The sequence below is a fragment of the Vombatus ursinus genome, unplaced genomic scaffold (genome assembly GCF_900497805.2).
Source record: "Vombatus ursinus unplaced genomic scaffold, bare-nosed wombat genome assembly UNPS02006874.1, whole genome shotgun sequence".
Classification (NCBI taxonomy): Eukaryota; Metazoa; Chordata; class Mammalia; order Diprotodontia; family Vombatidae; genus Vombatus; species Vombatus ursinus.
The window spans coordinates 7,555,524-7,581,403 of NW_020946652.1; the positions used below are offsets into that span (position 1 = coordinate 7,555,524).

General features: G+C 42.5%; 1 protein-coding gene across 10 annotated transcripts in view; it reads left to right on the forward strand.

Moving 5' to 3' along the window:
• Positions 1-25,880, forward strand: part of DLG1 (discs large MAGUK scaffold protein 1) — a 228,090-nt gene that overhangs the window by 131,321 nt on the left and 70,889 nt on the right. For 6 of the 10 annotated variants that reach the window (XM_027848791.1, XM_027848793.1, XM_027848795.1 and 3 more), the window contains exons 5-6: positions 5,608-5,706; positions 12,897-12,950. In XM_027848791.1, coding sequence (XP_027704592.1) covers positions 5,608-5,706; positions 12,897-12,950 — 153 coding nt within the window. The remainder of the gene's footprint in view (positions 1-5,607; positions 5,707-12,896; positions 12,951-25,880) is intronic. The other 4 variants (XM_027848797.1, XM_027848798.1, XM_027848800.1 and 1 more) reach the window with 1 other exon arrangement.

Below are 25,880 nucleotides of genomic sequence, written 5' to 3' on the forward strand. Positions count from 1 at the left end.
TAAACATTAAGTGCCTGCTGTGTTCTGGGCACTATACTAAGTGCTGGGAAAGTTCTTGGCTTCCCTTGAAGAGTATATACATATATATAGATATAGATATATATAGATATAGATATAGATATTTATACTAGGTGCCAGCGAGCTTCTAGAGAGGGAGAACAGATTCTTCAAAAAGGGATGAAAAATTAGAAAGGGAAGGACATGATGGGAAATGGAAGGGAAATTGTGCCATTCCAGTAAGCAATGATGCCAAGTTCCTCTGGACTTTGGGGAGACATGTTCATGGCAGGCTGTGAATTGCCCAGATACGCTGGAGACACCAAAAGGTTGCTGCTTGGGGATGATTTTACATTATACACAGAACATAAAATCTTAAAAGAAAATTCCTAATAGACATGAGAATAATTTTTAAAATGTTTATTAAATTTGAGTTAACTGTATTTATAAAGCTCCCCACCATTCCCCTGTTGCCTCTCCCTTCCACATACACCTTGGAAAAAGCAACAGTTTGACATTTGTGTGTTGGTATTACTTTGTAACGTGAAAAATCTTGATAGGTTGTCATTTATCCAAATGTGCAATGTTGTTGTTTTGCAGTTGTGTTAATATTATAAGCTTCGTTGTCATGGAAGCAAGTCTCTGAAGGCAGCTTGAAGTGTTTCCATGGTGTCACCATGGATAGTCACATGGGCCAGATTTTTATCTTTGGAGATGGCTTTATTAAAAGATGCAGCTGGAGTGGGACAAGTATGATGATGTTGATATTCATTATTGGCTTATTAATGAAGGAGTCAAGACAGGATTTGTCTGCATAAAAATCCTTCTGCTGAATCCCGTGGTAGAACGTATGCCCAAGTGTCATGTAGTTCCTTCTGTAGTCTGTTTGGCATCCAGCAAAACTAAAATCTTCAGCAAGATTATAGATATATTTTTACCACACTGTTTATTTCTTCCTCTTTTTCCTTGGATTTCATAGCACTGTCAGTTATGTTCTAGAAGCTGCTTCTTAGAATCCAGTCTGTTCCAACCTCTTTCCTGTGCCCATCACTCCTAAGTGTTGTGCCTCTAAGGGCAGAGGTGTGGACCGCAGGCGGTGTGGCTCAGCGAGAAGGCCAAGTGATAACTTATTAGAGCATTCGATGAGGTAGTTTGCTGTTGACATTTCTGCTGATTAGTAATAGATCGATGCCTTATATAAAAAAGCCTTGTGTGACAGCTGCGTCTTTGATGTGGCCAATAGAGTGTTAACACATACTGTTAGAAGACACAACGTGCTAAGCTTTGCTTCTGTTTAGGCCAGGTGGAAAGATTGTTGGAGTGAGTGTGTGTTCACCAGTGGCCACAGAGATGTGGGGCTCTGCTGTAAGAAGGCTCTTGTGTTGTCTGAGCAGCTGATGTAGCTAGAGTACCTGAAATCCATGGAGGTAGGCATGGATTTAAAGTAGATCTTCTAAATCGGATCATAAGATTGCATTTTAGAGTGTCACAAAGCTCTTTTGTGGGATCTGGGAGCCTTTTGGGACTTTTTTTTTTAAAAGGAAAAAGGGCAGGGAATAAATGTTTATACAACACCTATTATATGCTCAACTCTTTACAGATATTGTCTCATTTGATTCTCACAACAACCTTGCAGGGTAGATACTATTATTATCTTCATTTTACAGTTGAGGAAACTGAGGCAAACAGGTCAAGGGACTTGCCCAAGGTCACACAGCTAGTAAGGATCTGAGGCCAGATTTGAACTCAGGTCTTTCCAACTCCAGGCTCAGTGCCAGAGTTAGAGTCAGTGTCAGTAAACATTTATTGCATACCTACTATGTGCCAAGAACTCTGCTAAGCACTGGGAATACAAAGAAAGGCACAAGACAGCCTTTGCCTTCAAAGTCATGGGGGCCGGAGGGAGAGAGGAGATTACCTGGCCAGATTCAGCTCGCAGCCAGAATGGGAAAGGATCTGAGGAAGGGAGCTGATGTCACATGGCCCAGTGATGAGTGTCTGGAGATGGAGAAATCCCTGCCTGTGGGAGATGAGGAAGAGAATTCTCTAAGGACCTGGGAGGGGCTCTCCAGCGCCTGCCTTCCACCTTGCTCTACCCAAGGGAGGTGCCCCATTCATGGCAGCCTTGATGCCAGTGACAGCTGGTGTTTCAGGGTAATTGGCTTCTCTGCCTTGCACACACTATTCTGAAAAAGGGTCCAGAGGCTTTGTCAGATAACGTAAAGAGCCCCCTGATCTAATCCAGGAAATCGAGGCAGAGACTAAGGGACTTGCCCAAGGCCATCAGGTGGCACAATGGATGGAACACCAGACCTGTAGTTAGGAAGACCTGAGTTCAAATCCTGCCTCAACCACTCACGAGCTGTGTGACTGGGCAAGTCATGGAACCTTAGTCTGCTTTACATTCTTTGTTGTAAAATGGGGATCAGTCATGGCACCTCCCCACCAGGGTTGTTGTGAGGGTCCAGCCAGAAAATCTTTGGATGCGCTCTTTGTCAGTGCTGCTGATGACAATGCCAGCGCCACCACCGCCATGGCAAGGCTTCGAAGGCCAGTTTTGTGACTCCCAGGTCAGCTGTCTTTCTGTTCCATCTTGCCACATCTTTGTCACCTGCTTTTCTAATGCTTACTTGATACCTCATTGATTATAGATACTGAAATTTCAAACTGTAATTGAGTATTTTAGAGCATATGCAATTTTGACTTTATTTTAGAAGTAATAAAAAGTACAATATCTTTTCATTGGCCTAGAAACCATAATCACAGCTCTGTTGTGTCCATCACTGCTATTGTTCCTTGTCATTTGGAATTCTGAAAATGAGAAAAATGTGCTTTGCTTTTATTGGTTTAAAATGAGTTAAAAATTTTACATTTTACCAAAGACTGCTGCTTCTTTTCTTTAATTTCCTAGCAGATTTGATTGTAGCGGGAAACCGAGCTGTGATTTCATTGGTTTAGGCACCTTCCCTTGAGGAAACTCCTTCTGACAAGTGCAAGACAGAGCTTGGGCCTGGGGCTTCCTGGCTCAGAGACTTCCTCTCTGACCACCAAGCCGTGTTGCCCAGTAGATCAAAATTTGTGCTTGACTACAAAAGTCACCACCTTTGACAAGAAGTGTTTCTTACAGAAAATGAAATCTGTGTAAGCAAAGAAAATTTTGGAAAGGCCAAATGCAACAGCCTTGAGCTAGGCCTTCTGGGAGCCATTTGAAGGAAGGAAGGAAGGATTTGTAGCTTAGGAAAAAAGCATCCTGGAGGGAGCTTTGTTAAGGAGCTTTGGCTGCATTATTAGCTGTGTTCTGTGAGGCCCCAGAGGCAGAAGGATGATGGGGGACCATGGAGCCACTTTATGTCTCTGACCGGATGATGGATGACCCCTGGTTTTTTTAAAAATGTAGAGCAGGTTTGATTTGATTTGACAGACTCCTGAGTCCATGCATTATCAAAACGATTTGCCTTCCCTGTTTGCCGGGGATTCTTCTCGTCCCAAGTTGTTCGGCCGGGCCTGCCATTGTCCTAGCCACTTTGGAGCCCAGATCGCGAGCCCCTGCACACAGTGTGTGTCCAGAGGATCCTCATTGGGACAGTCGTGGTGACGGCTGCGTCAGCTGGTTGAGCACCGTCTGCCCTTTGTCCTCAACACAGGTCTGGCTCCTTTCGGTTTTCCTTTGTGCCATACAAAGCGGCACCCTTGTGTGTGGTGGGCAGGCGCTGTCTCCCATTGAGGAGGACCTGGTCTGGCCTGGCCTGGGTCCAGTAATGTCTGTATCTGTCATCCATGCCCAGGAATGCTTGGAGGACCTCGCACTCTACAGGGATTTCCTCCTCTTGCCTTTGGTTGTTTGTCAGGGTGGCACAGAAATGCTTTGGGTGAATGGGTGGAGGCTCCCCACCTCACTGTTTGCTGAAGTTGCTCCTGCTCGCTCACGACCTTTTTGTAGTCCTCATCCTGCTTGACCTCTTTGCAGTGTCGGGTGGGTTGTGGTCATGCCCATCCTCCTGGACAGTTTCCCTTCCCTTCGTTTTCATGGAATTGCTGTCATCTGCTTCTGTCCCTACTCTTCCTTCTCAGTTTCCCTCGCAAGATCATTGTCTACGTCCTGCCCCGTTATGGTTTGAGTGCCGACTTCAGAAAGGCAGAAAGCAATCTCTCTCTCCTTTCCTCTGTAGCCCTTTTTCCCTCAACGCTTTCTCTCAGTTTTCTCGCTCCCAGATTTTCAGCTGTCACCTCTGGGCCCCTCCCGAGCTCCAGTCCCATTTCACCAGTTAGCTCCCTGTTTGATATTTCCAGTTGGATATTCCATGGGCACCTCAACATTGCCAGGGCTAAATTGAACTCCTGTCTTTCTCCCCAAACCTGGCCCTTCCCGGAAATTGTCTTGTAGCCCCCCATTCACCCCGGTTCCTAATCTTGGAGCCATCACATTCCGAGTCTTACTGAATCTAGTTGATGACATTTGTCGCAGTCCACCCTCATGGTCGCTGCCCTGGGCCAGGCACTGGGTGGCTAACTTCTCTGGTTTAGCCTCCATGTGACGACCAAAGCATTCTTCATCCAGATTGCTATGACCTTGTGACTCCTGGCTTCGGTTTACCTGTCTAGACATTTTAGGTTACTCTGATACATGTTCCATCCTAGGCACACTGGCCAGTACTGGCTTTACCCATCTTTCACCTCACTTGGTCTTTCGTGTGTCTGCACGTACACCTTCCAGGCCCTTCACCTAAGCACTGTGTAGGAGCCGCACAGGGGTAGGGGCAAGCGTGTCTGCCCCGAGGAAATCACCGTCACTCAAGTGGCAGCGTTCAGTTGGACGTGTCCTACAAGACGTGGGAGTTCCAAATCACTCGAGGCCAAAAACGGGGCTGTGGGACTGGATTTCCCAAGTGATACTCAAAAATGGAATCTGATGAAATGTTTCAGGGAAGTTAAATGCTAGTACAAATGTATTGGAATCACATCTGAAGGTTTGGAAGAAAACTATTATATGAAGATTGTATTGAGGATTATCTAATGTGAAATGTTAAAATAAACGTGTGTGTGTGTGCGCGCGTGTGTGTGTGTGCGCACGCGCGCGTGCGTGTGTGCGTGTGTGTGCGCATGTGTGTGCGTGTGTACGTGTGTGCGCATGTGCGTGTGTGTGTGTGTGCGTGTGTGTGTGTGTATTGTAGGCTGCTTACTTGTCATTTGTTACTTGTAGTGGCCAGCAGTGTTACAGGGAAGCCCCAGCTAATTTCTAGTTAGAGATCCTTGGATGTTTTAACACTTCACTCATTTGGTAATTTGCATTCTCTGAGGGCCCAGTTGGACAGGAGCATGTGGGCCGGCCAGTTTGGCCTGCATGTCAGGCATGTGGAGGCGTGGCGGGGGAGGTGGCCAGGGATGGGGGTGGGATGGACGGCGGGTGTCTCCTGGCCTCGGCTTCGCTCTGGCTGGTTTACTCACGAGGACTAACTTGCAGGCATTGCTGTGAGAGCTGCCAGCTGTGGGCTTCTCCTGCCTCGGGGGCTGGGGCTGCATCTGGGGGCGAGTGACACCTGCTGTGCCTGCCCATTCACTTTGCTCCATGGCTCTTCTCCTTCCTGACTCTTTGTTCTTGATGATTTTTAGCCAACAGAAGCTGCGCCTCCCTCTCCTCCCATTGTCCCCGTGGTCCCTGTCCTGCCGGTCTCTGCTGAGAATACTGTCATCCTGGCCACGGCACCACAGGTTTTTATTCTTTTTTTTTTTCTCTGTATTTTCTTTCTCTCCCTGCCTCCTTCAATGTTTGGTTCCTTTGAGCCTTCGGTTTACGTAGAGCATCAGCAGTTGTACTTTAAAGACATTGCACACTTACACTGGGTGACCTTTTGTCATATTCTGAATCACCTCCCCAGTGGGCAGACTTCTGATGTTGTGATTGTCTCATTTTGAAATGGCACTTCTTTTAGGAAAGCTTCATGTCTTTTTGGAGACATTAAAAGCCTGTTGAATACTTTGCCACGTGCAGTACGTTAAGATAAAGAGCATTTTACAGCCCCATGAAGTACTTAACTGTATGTTTTTTAAAAACTCTGTTGTCCTGGTAATGTTGGGTTTTGGTTTTTGTTTTTGTTTTTGTTTTTTTATTTTTACCTTAATTGGTTCTTGCTTAAGCTTGAGAAATCAGGCAGTTAATTGACATAAAAGGACTAAAGGTTTTTCACTTTGAAGTACATTTTCATGAGATATATTAAGACCAAATGTCAAGATTCAGTTTTCCACACTGAGTTCATTAGCATATCTTTATTGTGGTGGTGTTATTTTCCATCTTTTTGGCATTTGTCTATTTTGCAAAGGGCAGATTATACTTGTCAGAAATAATCCTACTATTATTCGGTGTTATTCAGTAGAACGAATGAAAGAGGATTTCATCCACGTTTAGTTCCCTAAACGAGTCCTTCAGAAAGAACAGCCACGTGCTAACTGGCATTCTGAACCAACGTGGGAAGTGAATCTCTACCCTGCCTCACCACCCTTCAGGATAGGCTGTCACCATGCAGCGCAGGGCCCGAAGGAAAGGCCGGTTATGAGCAAGAGGGAATTGACTGAGATTGGTCTTCTTTATTGCTTCATTCTAAAAGAAATCATTAAAAATTAAATCATTGTAAAACCTTAGAGAACAGAGCTAGTGAGCTGAGTCAAAGCAAACCTTTTCAGTTCATAGTAGATAGATTGAATCTATAAATAAAAGATCGTTTGGAGTAAGTAGGTGAGACTGTTCATGGTATTGTCATTATTTTAAAGTCTTCTAAGGCAGCACAACGTCGTATGAAAGAAGTTGTTCAAGTGCAGTTGTTTTACTTTGTTTTTTCTACGTGAGGAGTACTTTCAGAGTCAGTTCCTCTGAGCTGGCAGGCTGGCCTGGGCTCCCATCCGCAGCCTGGCCAGCAGGCATCCTCCCGGCCTCTGGTGAGCTCATCCTCTTCCCTCACACCTTGACTCAGGCTCCCATTCTCCTTTGCCCAGACTTCGTCAGCAGCCTTCTCCTGGGCTTCCCTGCCTCCAGTCCCTCCTCTCTTTGGCCTGTCCTTTCCACTGCTGCCAAGATCATGTTCCCTAAGTGTAGATCTGACTGTGTGACTTCTCCTAGTCTGCTTGTGCCGTCTCTCCATTGCTCTGGAATAAAATCCAAGCTCTTGCTTAGCTTTTAAAGCCTTTCCTTTCTTGGCCTCAACCTTTCTTTGCATCCTCGGTGCCAATTTCTCCCCTGGCCTGTGTGTTGCAGCCAGCCAGACCAACCTCACCTCTGTTTCTCCCGCATAAATCCTCCAACTCCTCTCTCCAGTTCTTGTGCTGGTCGTGCTCCGTGTCTGGGGTGGACTCCCTGCTTACCTTGACCTTTGACACAGAGAGGCCCTCTCTTCCTTTACTGTGCAGCTGGAGCTCCACTTGGTGATACTTTTCCTGAACCCCCTTCTGCTCATACCCCCCATCCCAGACTCCCTGATGTGTCACTATTCAGGATAGGTTTGTATTTATTAGCTTTGTATTTATGCCATCGGACAGAGTATCCCAAGAGATGCCCAGGCTTAAAACTGCCCCAAGATTCTGGAGACACGCTGTCTATATGCATCTTTCTTTGTCTCTGTCTCTGTCTCTCTCTCTCTCTCACTCTCTCTCTCTCTCTCTCTCTCTCTACACACACACACACACACACACATATGTACATGTGCATATGTATTTGTGAACTTGTCTCCTCCATGAGAATGTTCAGTTGATTTCATTCTTTGTACTTCTATCTCCAGTGCTTAGTGCAGTACCTGACACATAATAAGAGATCATTAAATATTTGTTGATTTAATTGCTTAATTCCACTTTTGGACAGCTGGCATCATCATGAAGTTTGTCTTTACATTAAATCAAAGTTTTATGTCTGTCTGTTCCACACATTATTTCTTGTTCTGGTCTATCAAACACCCCCCCAGTCCAGTCCCTCTGCCCCCACATGGCCCTTCCAGTGTTTTAAGGCCCTCCTCTCTCCTGCCTTCCTTACCCTCCTTTCCATCACTCCTCCTGAGGCTCCTTTTCTCAAGACTAACCATTTCCAGCTCTGTAGATGGGACTCTTTTCCAGGCATCTCCAGGTTCACCATCATGATCTCCTGTCCTTTGTAAAATGGGGCCCCAGAATTGAAGTTGAGTCCACGGAAGCGGTCCGACCAGGTCTGAGAACACAGCGCTGCCCTGAACCTCACAGTGCAGGCAGCCCAACATTGCACCTGCTCCAGTCATGAGCTCCTTGTGAGCTGGTGGTCCACTGAAACTCCCACAGAGCCCCTGGTTCTCCATTTGGTTTTTTGATCCCCCAATATAAGACTTGACATTTCTCTTTTTTTTAAATTTGGTCACGTTAGGGTCATCCCATCTGTCTTAACCTATAAAAATATTTTTGTATAGTTTCATACACTGTGACCTCCCAACTTCTTGTTATCTGCAAATAAGTCCTTTTATTCCCCCGTTTTATTAGGGTATTTGCCTCTTACCAAATTCCTTAGCTTATAGCAGCAGGCATGGGAGAAGTACGTAGATATTAAGGGTACTTGGCATAGGTGAACAATAGACCCACTGAATGTACTTCTTCTAGTTTTTCTTTCCCTCTTTTTACCCCTGCTCAAATCTGTTGGAATGTCTTTTCTGCACTAGGTTCTGGCCTGGGGACTGAGAAACCCTGTGTTGATGTCCACGATAGGTTGCACTGGTGCTGTCATTTACCCAACCATGCCCACTCAGACCCATCCCATTCCATCCCATCCCCGTCCCAGATCTGTTGTAGCTGCAGCCTGGCACCATTCCCCCTCCCCTGAAAGACCCATCCTCAGCTGCTATGGGAGCTGGCAGAGCCACCTCCTGGGGTTGGCTTCTGCCATGGTTAAGAAGAGGGCTCACAGGGCCAAGAGGCTGGCTGCACCCGGCTTCTAGCTCATAACTCGTGTCTTACTTTATTTATTTGGGGATTGGATACAGTAAGATTTTGGAGTGAGAAAAGGGTGGCCTTTGGACACTCCATAAAAGCTCCATAATTTCCTGTATTAAAATAAATTGGAATAGCATTTTCATTAATGTCGACTTTTGCCTTAAGGAAAATTTTTGCAGAATGGTTTTGTCTGCGTGTACATCTTAAAATGGGTGTATTTGACAACATTCTCTTAACTTACTTGTCTGATAACTTTAAACAAAAAGGAAATAAGGTTACCAAGTGAAATAGTCTAAAGAGAGAAGAGAAGAGGGCCCAGGATAGAGCTCTGTAAGACACCTGTGGTTTGTGGGCATGACCTGGATGCAGGTCCAGCAAAGGAGACTGAGGAGGAGCAGTTATATCAGGAGGAGAACCAGGATAGAGCAGGGTTACAAAACCCTTACGAAAAGAGGAGACAAAAGGATGATCCCCAGTGTCAAAAGTTGCAGTGTGGTCGGAGAGGAAGAGGATTGAGAAAAGGCCATTGGGTTTGGCAGTGAAGACATCACTGGGGACTTTCGGGGGATGATGACACGGGAAGGCAATACAAGCCAGACTGCTGAGATTTCAGAGGAGAGCTGGAGGAAGGGAGTGCAGACAGTGATCAGAGACGGTCTTCTCAAGGAGGTTCGCCAGAGGAGAGATGGGCCCATAGCTAGTGGGGATGGATGGATTCTGAGACTTGAGGATGGGGAGACAGGAGCATGTTTCCAGGCTGCAGAGAAGCAACCAGGGGGGAAGAGAGATGGTACATTCTGCTATCCTTGATGGAGGCTGAGGCCACTGCAGGGTGTGGTTGAGAAAGGAGTATGTCGTGGAGCTGACTCCTCGCTAGGCCGGTGTCAGCAGGGCATTGCTTGGCTTTGTCCCACTGTCTCCTGGCCCCAGACATTCAGAAGAGTAGTATGTGCAGTAAAGGGAACCAAATGAAATTACCTTCTCCTACGGTCCAGTTGTTCCCTTGGAGACACAGAATCTCCCATTTTAGAGGTGGAAGGGACCTTAGCAGCCATCTAATACAATCCTTATCTAGAAGCGATTCACACTTGGCCTCCTCCACAAGTGACTCATTTCACTCTGGGCTATTGGATTATTAGGTTTTCCTTTACATTAACCCTAAATTTGCACTTCTACGGCTTCTGCCCATTGTCCTTCCATCTGCCCTTTGGAATGAGTGGGAACCTTCCCCATGTCAGCCCTTCAAAGACTTGAACCCAGCTCCCATTTGTCCTTCCTCAGTCTTCTCCCAATAAAGTATCTCTAGCTCCATGAGCCCAATGGCATGGACTCGATTGTTACCATCCTGCATGCCCTCTTGGCTTTGGCCAACCTGAGCGTGTTGTTCTTACATTTTATTGCTTAGGACAGAATGCTACGGGGTGGTCTGACCATGTTAGAGTATATGTAGACCATCACCACGTTTCTGAAAGCTTTGAACGAATCCCTTGCCCTCATTGGTCACCTTTTCTGGCTGACCGCCCACTGTCCTGTTTACTCATGGAGCTGATGGGCCCCTGAAAGCCCCACATAAGTGAACAGAGAGTCCAGCCCTGGTAAGGGGAGCTTGTGAAACAGCGGTCTCTCTTGGTAACTTGCCACAAACCTCCTGCTTACATCACATTTCGATCTCCTGAGCACAGGGTACCATTGAAAATAACTTGAAGAAGTCAAGGTGTGTGTCTGTTTCTAGGGGTTCTGCAGTGGAGGATGGGAATGCAGGCACAGGCCTGCTGGGCAGCCTCTTCTGAGAAGGGAAGGAGGAAATACAGAATGTGGGAGTTTGACTTTTTCTGAGTATTGTATATGGACTTGAAACTCTTAAGTCTGATGTTTTTACATACATTCTTCTATTTAATTTTTTCTGAAATTCTTTTTATTGAGTAAGTGTGGGAAAGCACATCTTTTATTTTTAGTAAGAAACCTACTGACCACCAAACATAACTAAATGAATATTAGCTCAACCATCTTACTTTAAACTTATAAAATGATTTCCAGTCAGATTGATATTTAAAGGTATAAGAATATAATTTTTAATTACCTACAGTGTTAAAATAATGAGCATCATGGTGTTTCACACATAGTAAAAGTTCATGAAGAAAGGGACCACTATAGTAATCTTGTCATTTCTTAAAAATACAACTGAATTTGAGAAAAGTATTTTGTCCTATAGTTTATTCACCGGTAATAACTTTAACTTCTTTAGGAAAAAAAAAAACTAATTATTTCAATCTTAAGGGTAATTGAATAGTATTTAATGAATAGCAATAGTAGGTAAAGAGTAATGCACATTTCTCTTGAAAGGATTTGGAGGTTTTAATATGATAGTGAAACTTTAGTTGTAAGAAAAATATCAGGGGCAGCTAGGTGGTGCAGTGGATAGAGCACCAGCCCTGGAGTCAGGAGGACCTGAGTTCAAATCTGGCCTCAGACCAAACACTTGACACTTACTAGCTTGTGTGACCCTGGGCAAGTCACTTGACCCCAATTGCCTAAGGAAAAAAAAGAAGAAAAATATCACATGGAAACTATCATTTTGACTGCCTTCCATTGGTATCAAAGGGAACTGGGGCCATTTTCTTACCACTAAGGCAGAAGAATAGATTCAGCACAATGGAAAAGGCCCTGGGGAGGGAGCTAGAGCGCCTTCTCTCTGTGTGTTATGGGGAAAAGCATCGAGGAGCTTTTAAAAAACTTCTTAAATGCTCTCTGTATGCCGGGCCCAACTACAGTGTCTTTGTTTTAGAAGAAATAATGGATTGAAATATCACTGGGCAGATGTGTGGTCCAGGTCATCTGGGCTGTAACCCTGTGAGGTGGAAATGACAAACTGCCTGTCCTGGTGACATTTCACACTTGTCCTGCACGCACACACACACACACACACACACACACACACACACACCCTTCTGAATGCCCCTTTTTCTGTTGAAGGCAGAGTTGTCCTTCCAGTAGACAGGTTCCCAAATGTTGGTGTTGCCCCTGACTCCTCCTCCCCCATAACCCCCACATCCCATCACTTGCTGTTGTCTCTCTCTCCCCTGTCCTTTTCCTACTCCTGCCATTCACTTTCCTCTCGAAGGGACCTCGAGTGTCTCTGAGCTGGTCTCACTGCCTGTAGTTGCTGCCTGTTGAAGCCATCAGGATCTGTTTCCCCCACAGCTGCCCACGCCTGTGTTTGTACATCATTGTCCCCCCAGCACAGCTTTGTCCTCATCAGTCTCTCACTCGAGCGTGAGGAGCCTGCTCTCTGGCATTGAGAGCCCTCCACAATGTGACCCCCCAGCATAGCTTCCCTGCCCCATGATGCATTTCTCCCACTTACGGTGGTCTGGCCCAGCCAAGAGGGGCTCCCTTCTGTGCATGTACACAGCCCTCCATCTCTGGTGTCTGGAACTTGCCCTCCCCTTCCCCCTCCCTTGACTCTCTAAAGCCCCTCACTCTGTGCAGGACTCTGCTCCCCCTCCACGTTGTGCAGCCTGTGCCCTTCCTTGGAGAACTCCCCTGCATTTGTGTATTTATTGAGGCTTTCTGCCCTGAGCAAACGTGTGCCCCTTGAAGATGGACTGGCTCTTTTTTACCTTCCTGGTGCTTAGTCTATGGCCTATAGCTTGTAGTTGGGATGAACACTTGTTGATCCACTGTTGGCTTGCCTTCTCCAGAAGAGTTTACTTCTTAAAAGTAGTGTTCCAAACAGGAACCACCTTGTTATATCCTGTTTGTGTGTTTTTTTTCTTGTAGACAAGAAAATAAGGTCATTGTAGCATGAGAAAAGTTCATGTGATAGTATGCTTTGAAGAAACAGCAAATATTCAGTGTGTTCCTAATAGTGCTGAGAGCTGTTTGTGAAATGTCCTGACTGTCATAGCTGAACTTTGCATTTTTTGGTGCAGGGCACTAATGCATTTTAAAATTTTTCTTCAAAGGCAAATCCTCCTCCAGTGCTGGTCAACACAGATAACTTGGAGACTTCACCATATGTAAGTTTACATTTCTCTTATATTCCTATTTGTTTCACCCACCTGTCCTTGGGGCCAGGCCTTTTGCCTTGAGACAGATCTTATCAAGGACACCATGGAATTATTTTGTAATCATAAAATTGTAGCTACTTGTTATAATATGGCATATTTCTGATGCAAAATAAAATTTGTTAAGTTTAATTGCTCTTAGATTGTGGTAGTAGCTGAAGCAAGCGTAATTCAAATAAGTTATTCTTAACAGTTGATTTTCTGCGTTGTCAGTAAGTGGGAAAATTTGATTAGGAATCTATGGTAGGATGTTTGAACTAAATCTGATTAACCTCAAAAGATTATCTCGGACCAATTACCAGCAGGGTCACCATATGGATAATTGTAATACATATGTCATTGGATGACTCAGGCATCTGCTGAATAAGTCTCGAGCCCCGTTTTGGGAGCCTGATGAGAAGGCCAGGCCAGGTCTCCATGGCAGCAGTTTGATACTTGGCGTATCATGATTTTCATTTTTTCTGTTGTGTATATTCCTGGGTTCAGGTGAATCATTGCAGTTTCCTGGGTTTGAACTGTGAACAGAGGGATATCTCTCTGGTCTGAGGGACCTTGTCTGTTACCCACCTTGTACAGGTCGGCAGGCTGACACAGAAGCTGTTGCTGTGGGCCAAGGGAGGGGAGAAAGAGAGGAAGAGGAGGAGGAACAGTTTTGGCCTCTGTGTTTGTTGTTGTTGCTGTCTGTCTTTCCTTCTCAGAGGGGACCGTGACATCAGGGAGGTGCTGCCGTGACATGCAAGTGAGTTCAATTTAAGTGAGGGAGGACTGTGCAAAGTCACCAGCCTCACTTTCTCCTCCGGAGCCATCTGGGTCCAGGGGCCAGATATAGATCAGGACAACTGGAAATGGCCCAGGATGCAGCAGAGGACCTTGGCCTTTTCAAGTCTTTTCCAGGTCTCAGTTTGACTAAGGCAACGTCCATTCAGTGATTAAGCCTTAAGAAGAAATGAGGCAGTGACTGGCCTCTTTGCCTCATCAAAAATCTTTTTCAAAATCAATCTGGGAATCTTAGAGTTTCTGGCCAAAACATAAACCATTGGTATTTACATTCCTTCTGAGCCAGTCAGGGCCCAAACAGTGACCGAATAGGGCTCAGCCTGGGACCTGTTGTATCCGTCTCTGGCATGCAACAGGCCTTTAATAAATGTACCAGTGAGGTTGGATTATGGGTTGTGATGAAAATCTGCAGGGATCTGTGATCTTCCTGGTTGGGGACCGATGCCTCCACTGATTTTGATCATGAACTGTCTGTATCAGTCCGTCCTTGGCTCTTGGTGTCCCTGTCCTCCTGAAGGTTCACAATTAGAGGTCAGCCAGTGGGTTAGCAGCCTTCCGTACTATATTGCGACATTGCAGAGGTACCAGTAGAGCACTCAGGCCATTCCCAGTGCTTGAAGTCAGGAAGACCTGAGTTCAAATTCGGCTTTAGACACGTAGGAGCTGTGTGACCCTGGGCAGATCACTTCCTCTCTGTTGGCCTCCATTTCTTAAACTGTAAAATGGGGTGTTGACACCTCCCACTGCCTAGGGCTGTTGGGAAGATCCCAGGAGATCATATTTGTAAAGGGGCTTCGCCCAGTGCCTGGCTCATTGAGCTGCATTCTCATCACTTCCTCCCTCCACTCCCTCCCAGCATCCTTTGCTCTAATCACATGGCCAGCCCAGCTTCCCTTTCTTTGCTGGCATCCCGACCTCCTTTCCTTCTTTGACGGTCCTCTTGGGTCATATGTTGCAGCCTGTGCATGCCCACCAGGTGCCTTGTGTGGAGGCCAATCACGCATTCTTCTGTGGCAGCAGCATACCGTGTCTTACTACTGTAAGCAGCCCTAGCCAAACGTGTTGAAAAGATAGGGCCAGTGAAAGGGCTTTACGCTTTCTTTCTTTACTTCTTTCTTTCTTTCTTCCTTTCTTTCTTTCTTTCTTTCTTGCTTGCTTCCTTTTTTTTCTCTAGCTCAGCAACACAAACATTTATTAGGCATCTACGTTTTACTTAAGTCCTTAACCTTTGTTTTTTCTTCTTAAAAAATCTTTTTATCTTGCTAAATTATTTTCCAATTATATGTAAGTCTTTGTTAACATTCATTTTTAAAAGTTTTGAGTTCCAAATTCTATCTCTCCTTCCCTCCCCCACCACAAAGAATGCAAACAATAAGATATCCATTATGCATGTGAAGTCATGCAAAACGTATTTCCATAGTAGCCGTATTTTTGCCGTTTCCTAAAAGCAGTGTGTGTCTGTCCATGACCCATCCCCCCCCCACCCCCGCTTTTTCATGCCAGGCCCAGCTTCTCATCCCCTGTCCTAGCCATCTCAGACCCACAGACTCTTGGGCCAGCTTTGTAGGACATCCATTCAGATGCAGGTTGAAAATTGGGCTATGGCCGTGTGTTACAGTTAGTCCTTTCCGTGTGGATGAACAGGCCAGACTCCTTCAGGTAATCTCAGTTGTCTTCTGGGAAGTTGTGCAATTTTGGGGCTGACTGTAATTGGCAGACAGGAGCATTTGGAAGACCTGCCTCTCCTAGGGCAGTCCTTCTCTTGCCTGGCCTCTGCATTGGCTCTCCTCCACCTCTTGTTGTTAGGTGTTGTTCCCTCTCTTGGTGACCCTGTGGACCACACTGTTTGTGGGATTTTCTTGGCAAAAATACTGGAGCGGTTTCGCAAACAGAGGTCAAGTGACTTGCTCAGGGTTCCTCAGCTAAGAAGTATCTGAGGCTGGATTTGAACTCACGTCGTCCTGACTCTAGGCTCAGGGCTCTATCTGCTGAGCTGCCAGCTGCCTCCTCTCATATATTTTAGTGGCAAATACACAGCAAGTAGATGCTGCCCTGTTCTGCGTGTGATGTTTATCATTAACAGGTGATAATAAACAGGGTGGTTTTGGTTGTATCTTGAAAAGAATGTTCAGTGGTCGTGTTATTGAGGAGACACATGATTGAACACAGTGCAGAGTAAAGATAGTTGGTCTGTCCTTTTTTTATGTAGGGTTGTTTCGGAGTATTTCATTGTTGTTGAGTCTGACTCTGTGACACCATTTAGAGTTTTCTTGGCAAAGAGATCTTCTCTAGATCATTTTACAGATGAGGAAACTGAGACAAACAGGGCTAAGTGACTTGCCCAGGGTCACACAGCTAGTAAGTGTCTGAGGCCACATTTGAACTCAGGAAGATGAGTCTTCCTGACTCCAGGCCTGGTTCCACCTAGTTGCCCCATAATACACTTTAATGACATGACTTAAAATGTATTTGTTATATTCAAATAAAGAATATAGAAAAAAATCTTTTCAACTCTTTTGCCCTCTATGCTGGGATAATTGTACTCTCACAAAATGATATGATGATATAAATTCTTAGTCTGTCTAACTTTTATGAGACTCTTCTCTTTCTTAGTTGTTTCTTTTTTCTCCACCTTTTCTTGATCCAAGTCTCTGTCCTCACACTTATTTTTGATAGCTCCCTTTCTGCCATATATTGCTATTGTACAGGGAGGGTACCTGAACATTTGGGATGTTTCACTTTTTGGAAGACATTGCCTTTTGCTGGCTATAGAATAAATTTGAAAAATGGAAGCTAAGTATTGGAATAAATTAGGCAAATCAGTATAATAATTGACAGTTTTCCAGAGTCAAGCAAGATTTGCCAGTAAAAACCAATTTTAAAATCTTAAAAATTCTAGAATATGATGCTAATCTGAAATAGATCAGAAAAAAAGTAACCCTGATCAAGGTGGATGGAGACCTGATGTGAAAGAATAAGCTGCAATTGCACTCCTCTGTGTTCAGTCTGACAGTGGGAGGATGCCCCCACTTCCCTGGAGGAAGCTCTGTGGAGGCTGACTGACTTGCAGTGGCCCCTGTCCTCCCTCTTGGGGCAAAAATTAGAGAAACTCCCTCTGGCCTACTGTGGAATGAATCTCCCCCACCCCCTCCCTTTCCTCGGTGTCAGGGTAACAGCCTTATCTCTACCAGGACCTTGGTGGTCATTGAGTCCGTTGCCCTTAGGGGTTGAATGGCTTTGCTGCCATCCCACAGGTTATCATAGTGTCACCTTGCTGATGCGAACAAAGGACAGCCAACGGAAGAGCAGTGCTGGAAATGAAAACTCAGATCCTCTGGCCACCCTCCTTGCCTACTGTGTTTCCAGATGTGCCCAAAGTGCCATGCATTATTCAGTAGGACTTTGAAGCAGTGGTTTTCTTTGAAGTTTCTAGCGTTGGTACACAGCTACCTAAATTTTTAATTAGGAGGAACACTCCTTGACACTGGCGTGAGCCTGTCTTTATTTTTTAACCTAATGCATCATTATTTTTAGACTCTCTGAGACTGTACAAACTTTGAGGTCTTTAATTGTTTAAAAGTATGCATTAATATGAAACTGAGTCATAGGAATATGAATCTTTATTGATTAAAATCTTGGATTTTAGAAAAGGAAGAGACCCAGTCCAAGTACCTCACTTTGCAAATGAGCACACTGCATTGCAGAAGTAAGTGCTTTGTCCCATGGCACTGATCTCATTGCACCTGGAAACTGGGGTTTCTCCTACACCATTCCTCCCTCTCTAAACTGAGGAATGAATGAAATTAGGCTCCTTTCATTTAGGAAAAAAGTTGCTTTCACAGTCAGCATAGTGTAGGAAATGGAGATTTGGGCATTTTTATAGGCATTAGGGAAGGAGCCAGTGGAGAGGGAGAAATTGAAGTTAAGTGACAGAGTGGAAATGACAGGGACAGTCTGCTGGAAGAGACAGAATGGAGTAGGATCACTTGAGCGGGTAGAGGTTGGCCTTGGTCAGGAGTAAAGACCTCTCATCACGTGAGACAGGGGAGAAGGAAGAGAGGGGGCAGACGATGTCTGAATGATGGGAGACGAGGAAGAGGGGAGAACGGGGAGCTCACGGTGAATAGCCTCATTTTCTTCTGTAAAACATGAGGCAGGGATCTCAGCTGAGAGAGGAGAGGGGAAGGGGAGCTGTGGAAGGTTTGAGGATGTTTGGAAGAGCCTTGGTGGAGACTGACATGATAAGCTAATCAGAGGTGGATAAAAGGATTGCCGAGTGGCAGCAAGGACCCAGGTGAGGTTGTAAAACATAAATTTTTAGTGGACCCAGTCAGAATGGTTGCGTGATTTTTCTCCGTCTTTGTTCAGCAGCCCGTGTCCGTGTGTACGGTGGGAGTGATCCAAGGCTGAGGCGTGGCTGGGTGTCGTTGGGAATCTAATGGAGGGGGGAGAGGGATTCAAGAGAGAAGGATAGTGTGGAGTGGGACTGGTGTTCACTAGGGGGGTGAAGATGGGGAGCAGAGGAGAGAGAGGTGAGTGCAGGGTAGGCGCCCTGGGAGAGAAGGGTCTGGAGGTCACAGTGAGGATGAGAGCAGGATTATGTAATGGGGGGCTGAGGAAGAGGTGGAAAGCCACCAGATTCTGGTTGGATGTGGAGAGTAAAAAAGAACAAATCAAAAATCCCCAGTTGAGCATCAAATTGGAAATCCTGAAAACCAAAGGTGAGATTAATAAAATTGAAAGTAAGAAAACTATTGAGCTAATAAATAAAACTAGGAGCTGGTTTTATGAAAAAAGCAATAAGATAAATGAGCCATTGGGTAATTTGATTAAAAAGAAAGAAGAAAACCAAATATCCACTATCAAAAAATGAAAAGGGAGAAATCACCATCAATGAAGAAGAAATTAAAGCAACCATTAGGGCATATTTTTGCCCAATTATATGTCAATAAATTGAAAATCTGAGTGAAATCAATGAATATTTACAAAAATAGAAATTACCCAAGTTAAGAGATGAGGAAATAGAATGCCTAAATAACCCCATCTTAGAAAAAGAAATTGAACAAGCCATTAATGAACTCCCTAAGAAACCAGACGGGTTTACAAGTGAAGTCTACTAAACATTTAAAGAACAGTTAATTCTAATATTGTATAAACTATTTGGAAAAATAGACAAAGGAGTCCTGCCAAATTCCTTTTATGACACAAATATGCTGATGCTTAAACCAGGAAGAGCTAAAATAGAGAAAGAAAACTAGAGAGCAATTTCCCTAATGATATCAATGCAAAAAAATTTAAATAAAATGCTAGCGAGGAGATTACAGCAATATATCACAAGGATCATACCCTATGACCAGGTGGAATTTATACCAGAAATGCAGAGTTGGTTCAGTATTAGGAAAATATCAACGTAATTGACAGTATAACAAAACCAACAGAAATCATCTGATTATCTCAATAGATGCTGAAAAAGCTTTTGACAAAATACAACACTCATTCCTATGAGCACTAGAGAGCATAGGAATAAATGGAGCTTTCCTTAAAATGATAAACAGCATCTATCTAAAACCATCAGCAAGCATTATCTGTAATGGAGATAAGCACAGAGCCTTCCCAGTATGATGAGGTGAAGCAAGGATGTCCACTATCAATATTTTACAAGAAATGTTAGCGATAGCCATAAGAGAAGAAAAAGAAATTGAAGGAATTAGAAAGGGCAGTGAGGAAACAAAATTATCACTCTTTGCAGGTAATATGATGGTATACTTAGAGAATCCTAGAAAATCAACCACGAAACTACTTAAAATAATTATCAACTTTAGTGAAGTTGCAGTATTATAAAATAAACCCACATAAATCATCAGCATTTCTATATATTGCTAACAAAGCCAAACAGCAAGAGATAGAAAGAAAAATTCCATATAAAGTTACTGTAGACATTATAAAATATTTGGGAACCTGTCTGCCAAAACAAACCCAGGAGCTATATGAGCACAATTACAAAACATTTTTCACGCAAATAAAGTCAGATCTAAATAATTGGGAAAATATCAGTTGCTCATGAATAGGCTGAGCTAATATAATAAAAATCACAATTTTACCTAAATTAATTTCCCTATTCAATGCCATACCAGTCAAGCTACCAAAAATTATTTTATAGAGCTAGAAAAAATAATAGCAAAATTCATCTGGAAAAATGACAATTGTGCCTAAATTAATCTGTTTATTCCATGCCATACCAGTCAAACTATCAAAGACCTGTTTGATAGGGGAAGAAAAAATTAAAATTCATCTGGAAGAACAAAAGGTCAAGAATATCAAGAGAATCAATGAAAAAAATGCAAAGGGAGGCTAGCAATACCAGGTCTTCAAATAAAGCAGTAATCATCAAAACTATGTGATACTGGCTAAGAAATACAGTGGGGGATTAGTAGAATAGATTAGGTATACATGACCATAGTAACCTAGTGTTTGAGAAACCCAAAGACCTCAGCCTCGGGGATAAGAACTCACTATGTGACAAAAACTGCTGGGAAAACTGGAAAATAGTATGGCAGAAACTAGGCATAGACCAGCAGCTTACACTGTATGCCAAGATATGGTCAAAATGGATACATGATTTAGACCTAAAGGGTGATGCCATAAGCAGATTAGAAGAGCAAATCTGTCAGATCTGTGGAGAAGGGAAGAATTCATGACCAAGCAGGAGATAGAGAGTATTACGAAATGTAAAATAGATAATTTTGATTATATTAAATTAAAAAGGTTTTGCACAAACTAAAGCAATGCAACCAAGATTGGAAGGAAAGCAGAGAGCTGAGAAACAATCTTTATAGCAAGTGTCTCTGATAAAGGCCTCGTTTCTCAAATATGTAGAGAACTGAGTCAAATTTATAAGAATGAGTTATTCCCCAATTGATAAATGGATAAAATAATGAGAGGATATGAACAAGCAGTTCTGAGATGAAGAGATCAAGGCTGTCTGTAGTCACATGAAGAAGAGGTCTAAATCGCTTTTGATTGGAGAAATAAAAATTAAAATAGCTATCCTTGGCTAATATGACAAAAAAAAAAAGGAAAATAACAACTGTTGGAGGGATGTGGGAAAACTGTGACACTAATACACTGTTGGTGCAGTTGTGAACTGATCTAATCATTCTGGAAAGCAATTTGGAACTATGCCTGTAGGCAACCAAACTGTGCATACCCTTTGACCCTGCAGTACCACTACTAGGTCTGTATGCCAAAGAGATTTTTTTAAAAAGGAAAAGGATTTATATGTACAAAAGTATTCATATCAGCTCTTTTTTCTTTTGTTTTGTTTTGGGGGCAAAGAATTAGAAATCAGTGGGATAGCCATCAATTGTGGGGAATGGATGAACAAGTTGTGGTGTGTAATTTTTACAGAATACTGTTGTGCTATGAGAATTAATAAGCAAGATGCTTTCAGAAAATCCTGGAAAGACTTACATGAACTGCTGCAAAGTAACGTGAGCAGAACAAGGAGAACGTTGCACACAGTAACAGCAGTATTGTAAGATGATCAGTTGTGAATGTCTTGACTGTTTTCATCAATGCAATGATCCGAGACAGTTCCAAAGGACTTATGATGACAAAATGCTGTCCTCGAGAGGAAGAAGGAGTGCAGATTGAAACATTCTTCTTTTTCCTTCCGTCCTTCCTTCCTTCTGTCTATTTTCTTTCCACAACATAATTATAATGGAAATGTTTTGCATTACCTCGTGTGTATAACCTATATCAAATTGCTTGTCTTCTGAGTTGGGGTGGGGGGGCCAGTGGAAGGAGAGAATTTGGAACTCAAAATTATATTTAAAAAAAGAATGTTAAAAATTGTTTTTTTATATTGGAATTACATTTAATTGGAAAAAATAAAAATAGAAAGTTCCAGGAATAGGAAGAGGCAAATCACTATCCATTCATTAATTTTTGAATAGACAACTGGAAACTGGCCTGATTTCTGTACTGCATTTCCTGCTTCCTCTCACTGTCTTTACCTCAGAAGGTACTACAGAGATAGAGAGCAGAGCTCAGCATATTCACAATGCTTGCTTTAGAAAACATGAATTTCAATTTTTTAAAGAACACAACACAATTTTCTTTTCTCACTCCCATGCCTCACCATTGGATGGAAGATGGAAAAAACAAAACCTTTTTTAAGAAAAAATGTACGGAGTCAAGGAATGCACGTTCCCGTATTGTCTATGTCCCCAAATCATGCATCCCATTTTGCATCTTGAATTCATCATTTCAGTCATGAGGTTCATTGAATAATTTGGTTCTCTGAAATCTTGGTGCGTCTTTGTGTGGACCCAGAGTCATTTTAGCTTTCAAAATTGTTTATTTACTTATACCATTGTTGCTAATGTATGAATGGTTTTCCTCATTCTGCTCATTTTCTTCTGCATCAGCTCGTGTAAATCTTTCTGGATAGCACTTGAAATCTGACCTTTTCATCATTTTGTATGGCTTAATAGTATTGCATTATATTTATACACCATAATTTGTTTAGCAATTTCCAGTTTATCAGCAGCCCCTTGGTTTCTGGTTATTTGCTACTACAAAAAAAGAGGTATTAGAAGTAGTTTTTTGCTTATAGGTCCTTTTCCTCTTTTTTTGTTCTCTTTTGAAATACAGGCCTTGGAGTGGTATCAGTTGTTCAAAAAGGGGTCGTTTGGAATTGACTTGTAGAATGGCTGGGCCAGTTCACAGCTGATTTCTCCAGCCCCCATTAGTGAACATTTGACATTTTCCTTTTTGATGAACTTTGCCCATTCAGGTTACAACCTGAAACTTCCTTACTTTGAATCTCTCTAATTATTCTCTAATTAGTGATTTTTTCCCGTGGCTATTGATAGCTGTGATGTCTACCTCTGAAAACGACCCATTCATATCCTTTGGCCATTTATCAGTTGGAATGGCTTTGATTCTTATCCACTTAACATATTTAACCTTATATATTAATATATCTGTATATATTATATATTTTGGAAATGAGACTCTCATCAGTGAAACTTACTGCAAAGATTTTCCTCTAGCTGACCTGCTTTCTTTCTATCATTTTCCTTTGTGCAAAGACTTCAAATTTTCAGAACCAAAATTGTCCAGTTTGTCTGCTATTAATCTTTTTTATTCACTATGTAGGATGTCGGTGTATACCTAGTTTCTGCCAGAATGCTATCTCGTTTTCTTGGTGGTTTTCATCTTACTCCAGTTGCTGGGGCCTTTGGTTTTATCGTACACTCGTTGGCTTTATGTGTTGTCTTTGTAATCTGGTCCACTGATCAACTTTTCTACGTTTTAATTAGCACCAAATCTTTTAATGATGATTGCTTTGTAGTTTAGCTTGAGATCTGATTCTACCGAGCCTGCCCTCTCAATCCCTGCCTTCCCCTTTGTATTTTTATTATTTCCTCAGAGATTTTTAAACTTTTTTATGTCAATATGAATTTGTTTTTCTGTCTCTTTGGGTAGTTTAATTGGTACAGCATTGGATAAATAAACTGTTAGATAGTATTGTCATATTTCTTATATTGGTTTGACCTACCATTGATCAGTTTGTAGTTTTCCTGTTATTTCTGTATTTCTGTGAAGTGTTTTATAGTTGTTCTCATATAAGTTCTGCTGTTAGTGTGCTAGTAGGTAGACTCCCAAGTATTTTAAAAATTATGTAGTTATTTTAAATATAATTTCTCTAATTCTTCTTGCCAAGTTTTGTTAGTAATGTACAGAAATGTTGGGGCAGCAAGGTGGTGCAGTGGGTAGAGCACCAGCCCAGGAGTCAGGAGGACCTGAGTTCAAATGCAGCCCCAGACACATAACACTCACTAGCTGTGTGACTCTGGACAAGTCACTTAACCCCAATTGCCTCACCAAAAAACAAACCAAAAAGAAAAACTTTTAAAAAAATGTACAGAAATGCTGATGACCTTAATGTATATTTGTTTTATATCCTGTAACTTCGCTAAAGTTATTTTGTAACTCTTTTTGTTTTCTCTGTTTTATTCTCTAAGTACATCATTATGTCATTTACAGAAAGCAGTATTTCTTTTCCTATGCTTATTCTTCAGTTTTCTTTTTCTTGCCTTATTGCTATTGCAAATATTTTTAGCACTATATATATATCACCTGGTAGTTGTGACAGTGTGCATCCTTGCTTCACCTCTGATCTTAATGAAAATGCCACTAGTTTATTCCCGTTACGTATAATGTTGGGGTGTGTGTGGGGGGGGTGCGTGTGTTTTTATTTTTTAAGAAGGTTTCATTTATTCCTGTATTTTGTGGTCTTAACAGAAATGGGTGTTGTAATTTTCTCAAGCTTTTTCTAAGTAAATAATTTTTGTATTTCTTGTTTTTAACATATTGGTTGATTATGTTTTTAGTTTTTCTAATATTAAACTAGGCCTGCATTCCTGTTACAATTCCAACCTAATGGTAATGTATTATCTTTGTGATATGTTGTTGTAAGCCTCTTTGCTAATATTTTATTTAAAATTTTTGCACAAATATTCGTTGGGCATTTTTATCTATAGTTTTTTTTTTCCTCTGTTTTGACTCTATCTGGCTTAAGTATCAAGACTATGTTTATATCATAGAAGAAACTTAGTAAAATAATTTCTTTTTGCTGTTTTTCCAAATAGTTTGTGTGATATTGAAATTTATTGTTCCCTGATCATTTGATAAAATTTGCTTGTAAATCCATTTGGTCCTAGGATTTTCATGTTAGGCAGTTCATTTATAGTTTGCTCATTTTTTTTTTTTCTCCTGAGATTGGGCTGTTTTAATTTTCCTTTTTCTTTATTACACTAATCTGTCTGCTCATCAGTTGGGGAGTGACTACACAAATCTGTTTATTGGAGAGTAATGGAATATTATTACAGTGTTAAGAAGTGACAAAAGGCACGAAATCAGAGAAAACCTGGTAGTGCTGACTGATGGACGGTTGAGTGAACAGACTCAGAAGAAGTACTTGTAAAAGTAAATGAATACTGAACACTGTGACATTGTAAATGAACTTAAGTCTTGTCCAGTCAGGGTTCCCCAATACTGATGATGAAGCATGACACCTTTTTAAAAAAATTATTATTATTATTTAATTTTTAAAATTTTTAAATGTTAATTTTAATTAAGGAATTTTATTTAGTTTATTTAATTTTAGTGTATTTTAAATATTAAAATATTAATATTTTATTTTCCCTCCAATTCCATGTAAAAACAATATTGACATTCTTTTTTCAAATTTTGAGTTCCAAATTCTCTCCCTGCTTCCCCCCCCACCCCTCATGTTACTTTTTTTAGAGAGAGATCAGCAACTATTTGTTAAGTGACTACTATATAAGAAAAAAGTGTAGCATATGTCTGAAGGGGAGAGACAAGTTCATCTAAGATCTGTCCAGCTTTATCAAAGGCAAAGGAATAGAAGCCAATAGAAAGTGAGAGCCCTGTGAGGGGGAGGGATCCAGGAGAATCTTCCTGGGTTGCACAGTTCATTAGCATCTCTTAAAGAGATGGGAAGAGGGGAGGAAGGAGGGAGTGACTGCCAGTCCAAATTCACTGTGATAGAAGAGGGAGTGTCCCATTTTGGCAGGTTCACTGGGTGCCTAGGCAGTGTTCCCTGAGGCTAGAAATAGAAGTTGGAGCCAGGTTGTGTAGGGTTTGAAATGCTAAACAGAAAAAATTATATTTTGTCCTGGTGGCAATCGAAGCCGCTTGAAGAGGAGGGGCAACTAGATGGCACAGTGGATAGAGCTCTGGCCCTGGAGTCATGAAGACCTGAGTTCAAATCTGGCCTCAGACACTTGCCGCTTATAGCTGTGTGACCCTGGGCAAGTCACTTTACCCCATTGCCTTGTGCCCCCCCCCCCCCAAAAAAAGGCCCTTGAGTTTTTCCAGTAGAGGAGTCATATGGTCTGATCTTCACTTAAAGAAAATTGATGTTGACCCAGCAATAGCACTTCTAGGGCTGTATCCCAAAGAGATCATAAAAATGGGAAAAGGACCCACATGTACAAAAATACTCATAGTAGCTCTATTTGTGGTGGCAAAGAATTGGAAATTGAGGGGATGCCCATCAGTTGGGGAATGGCT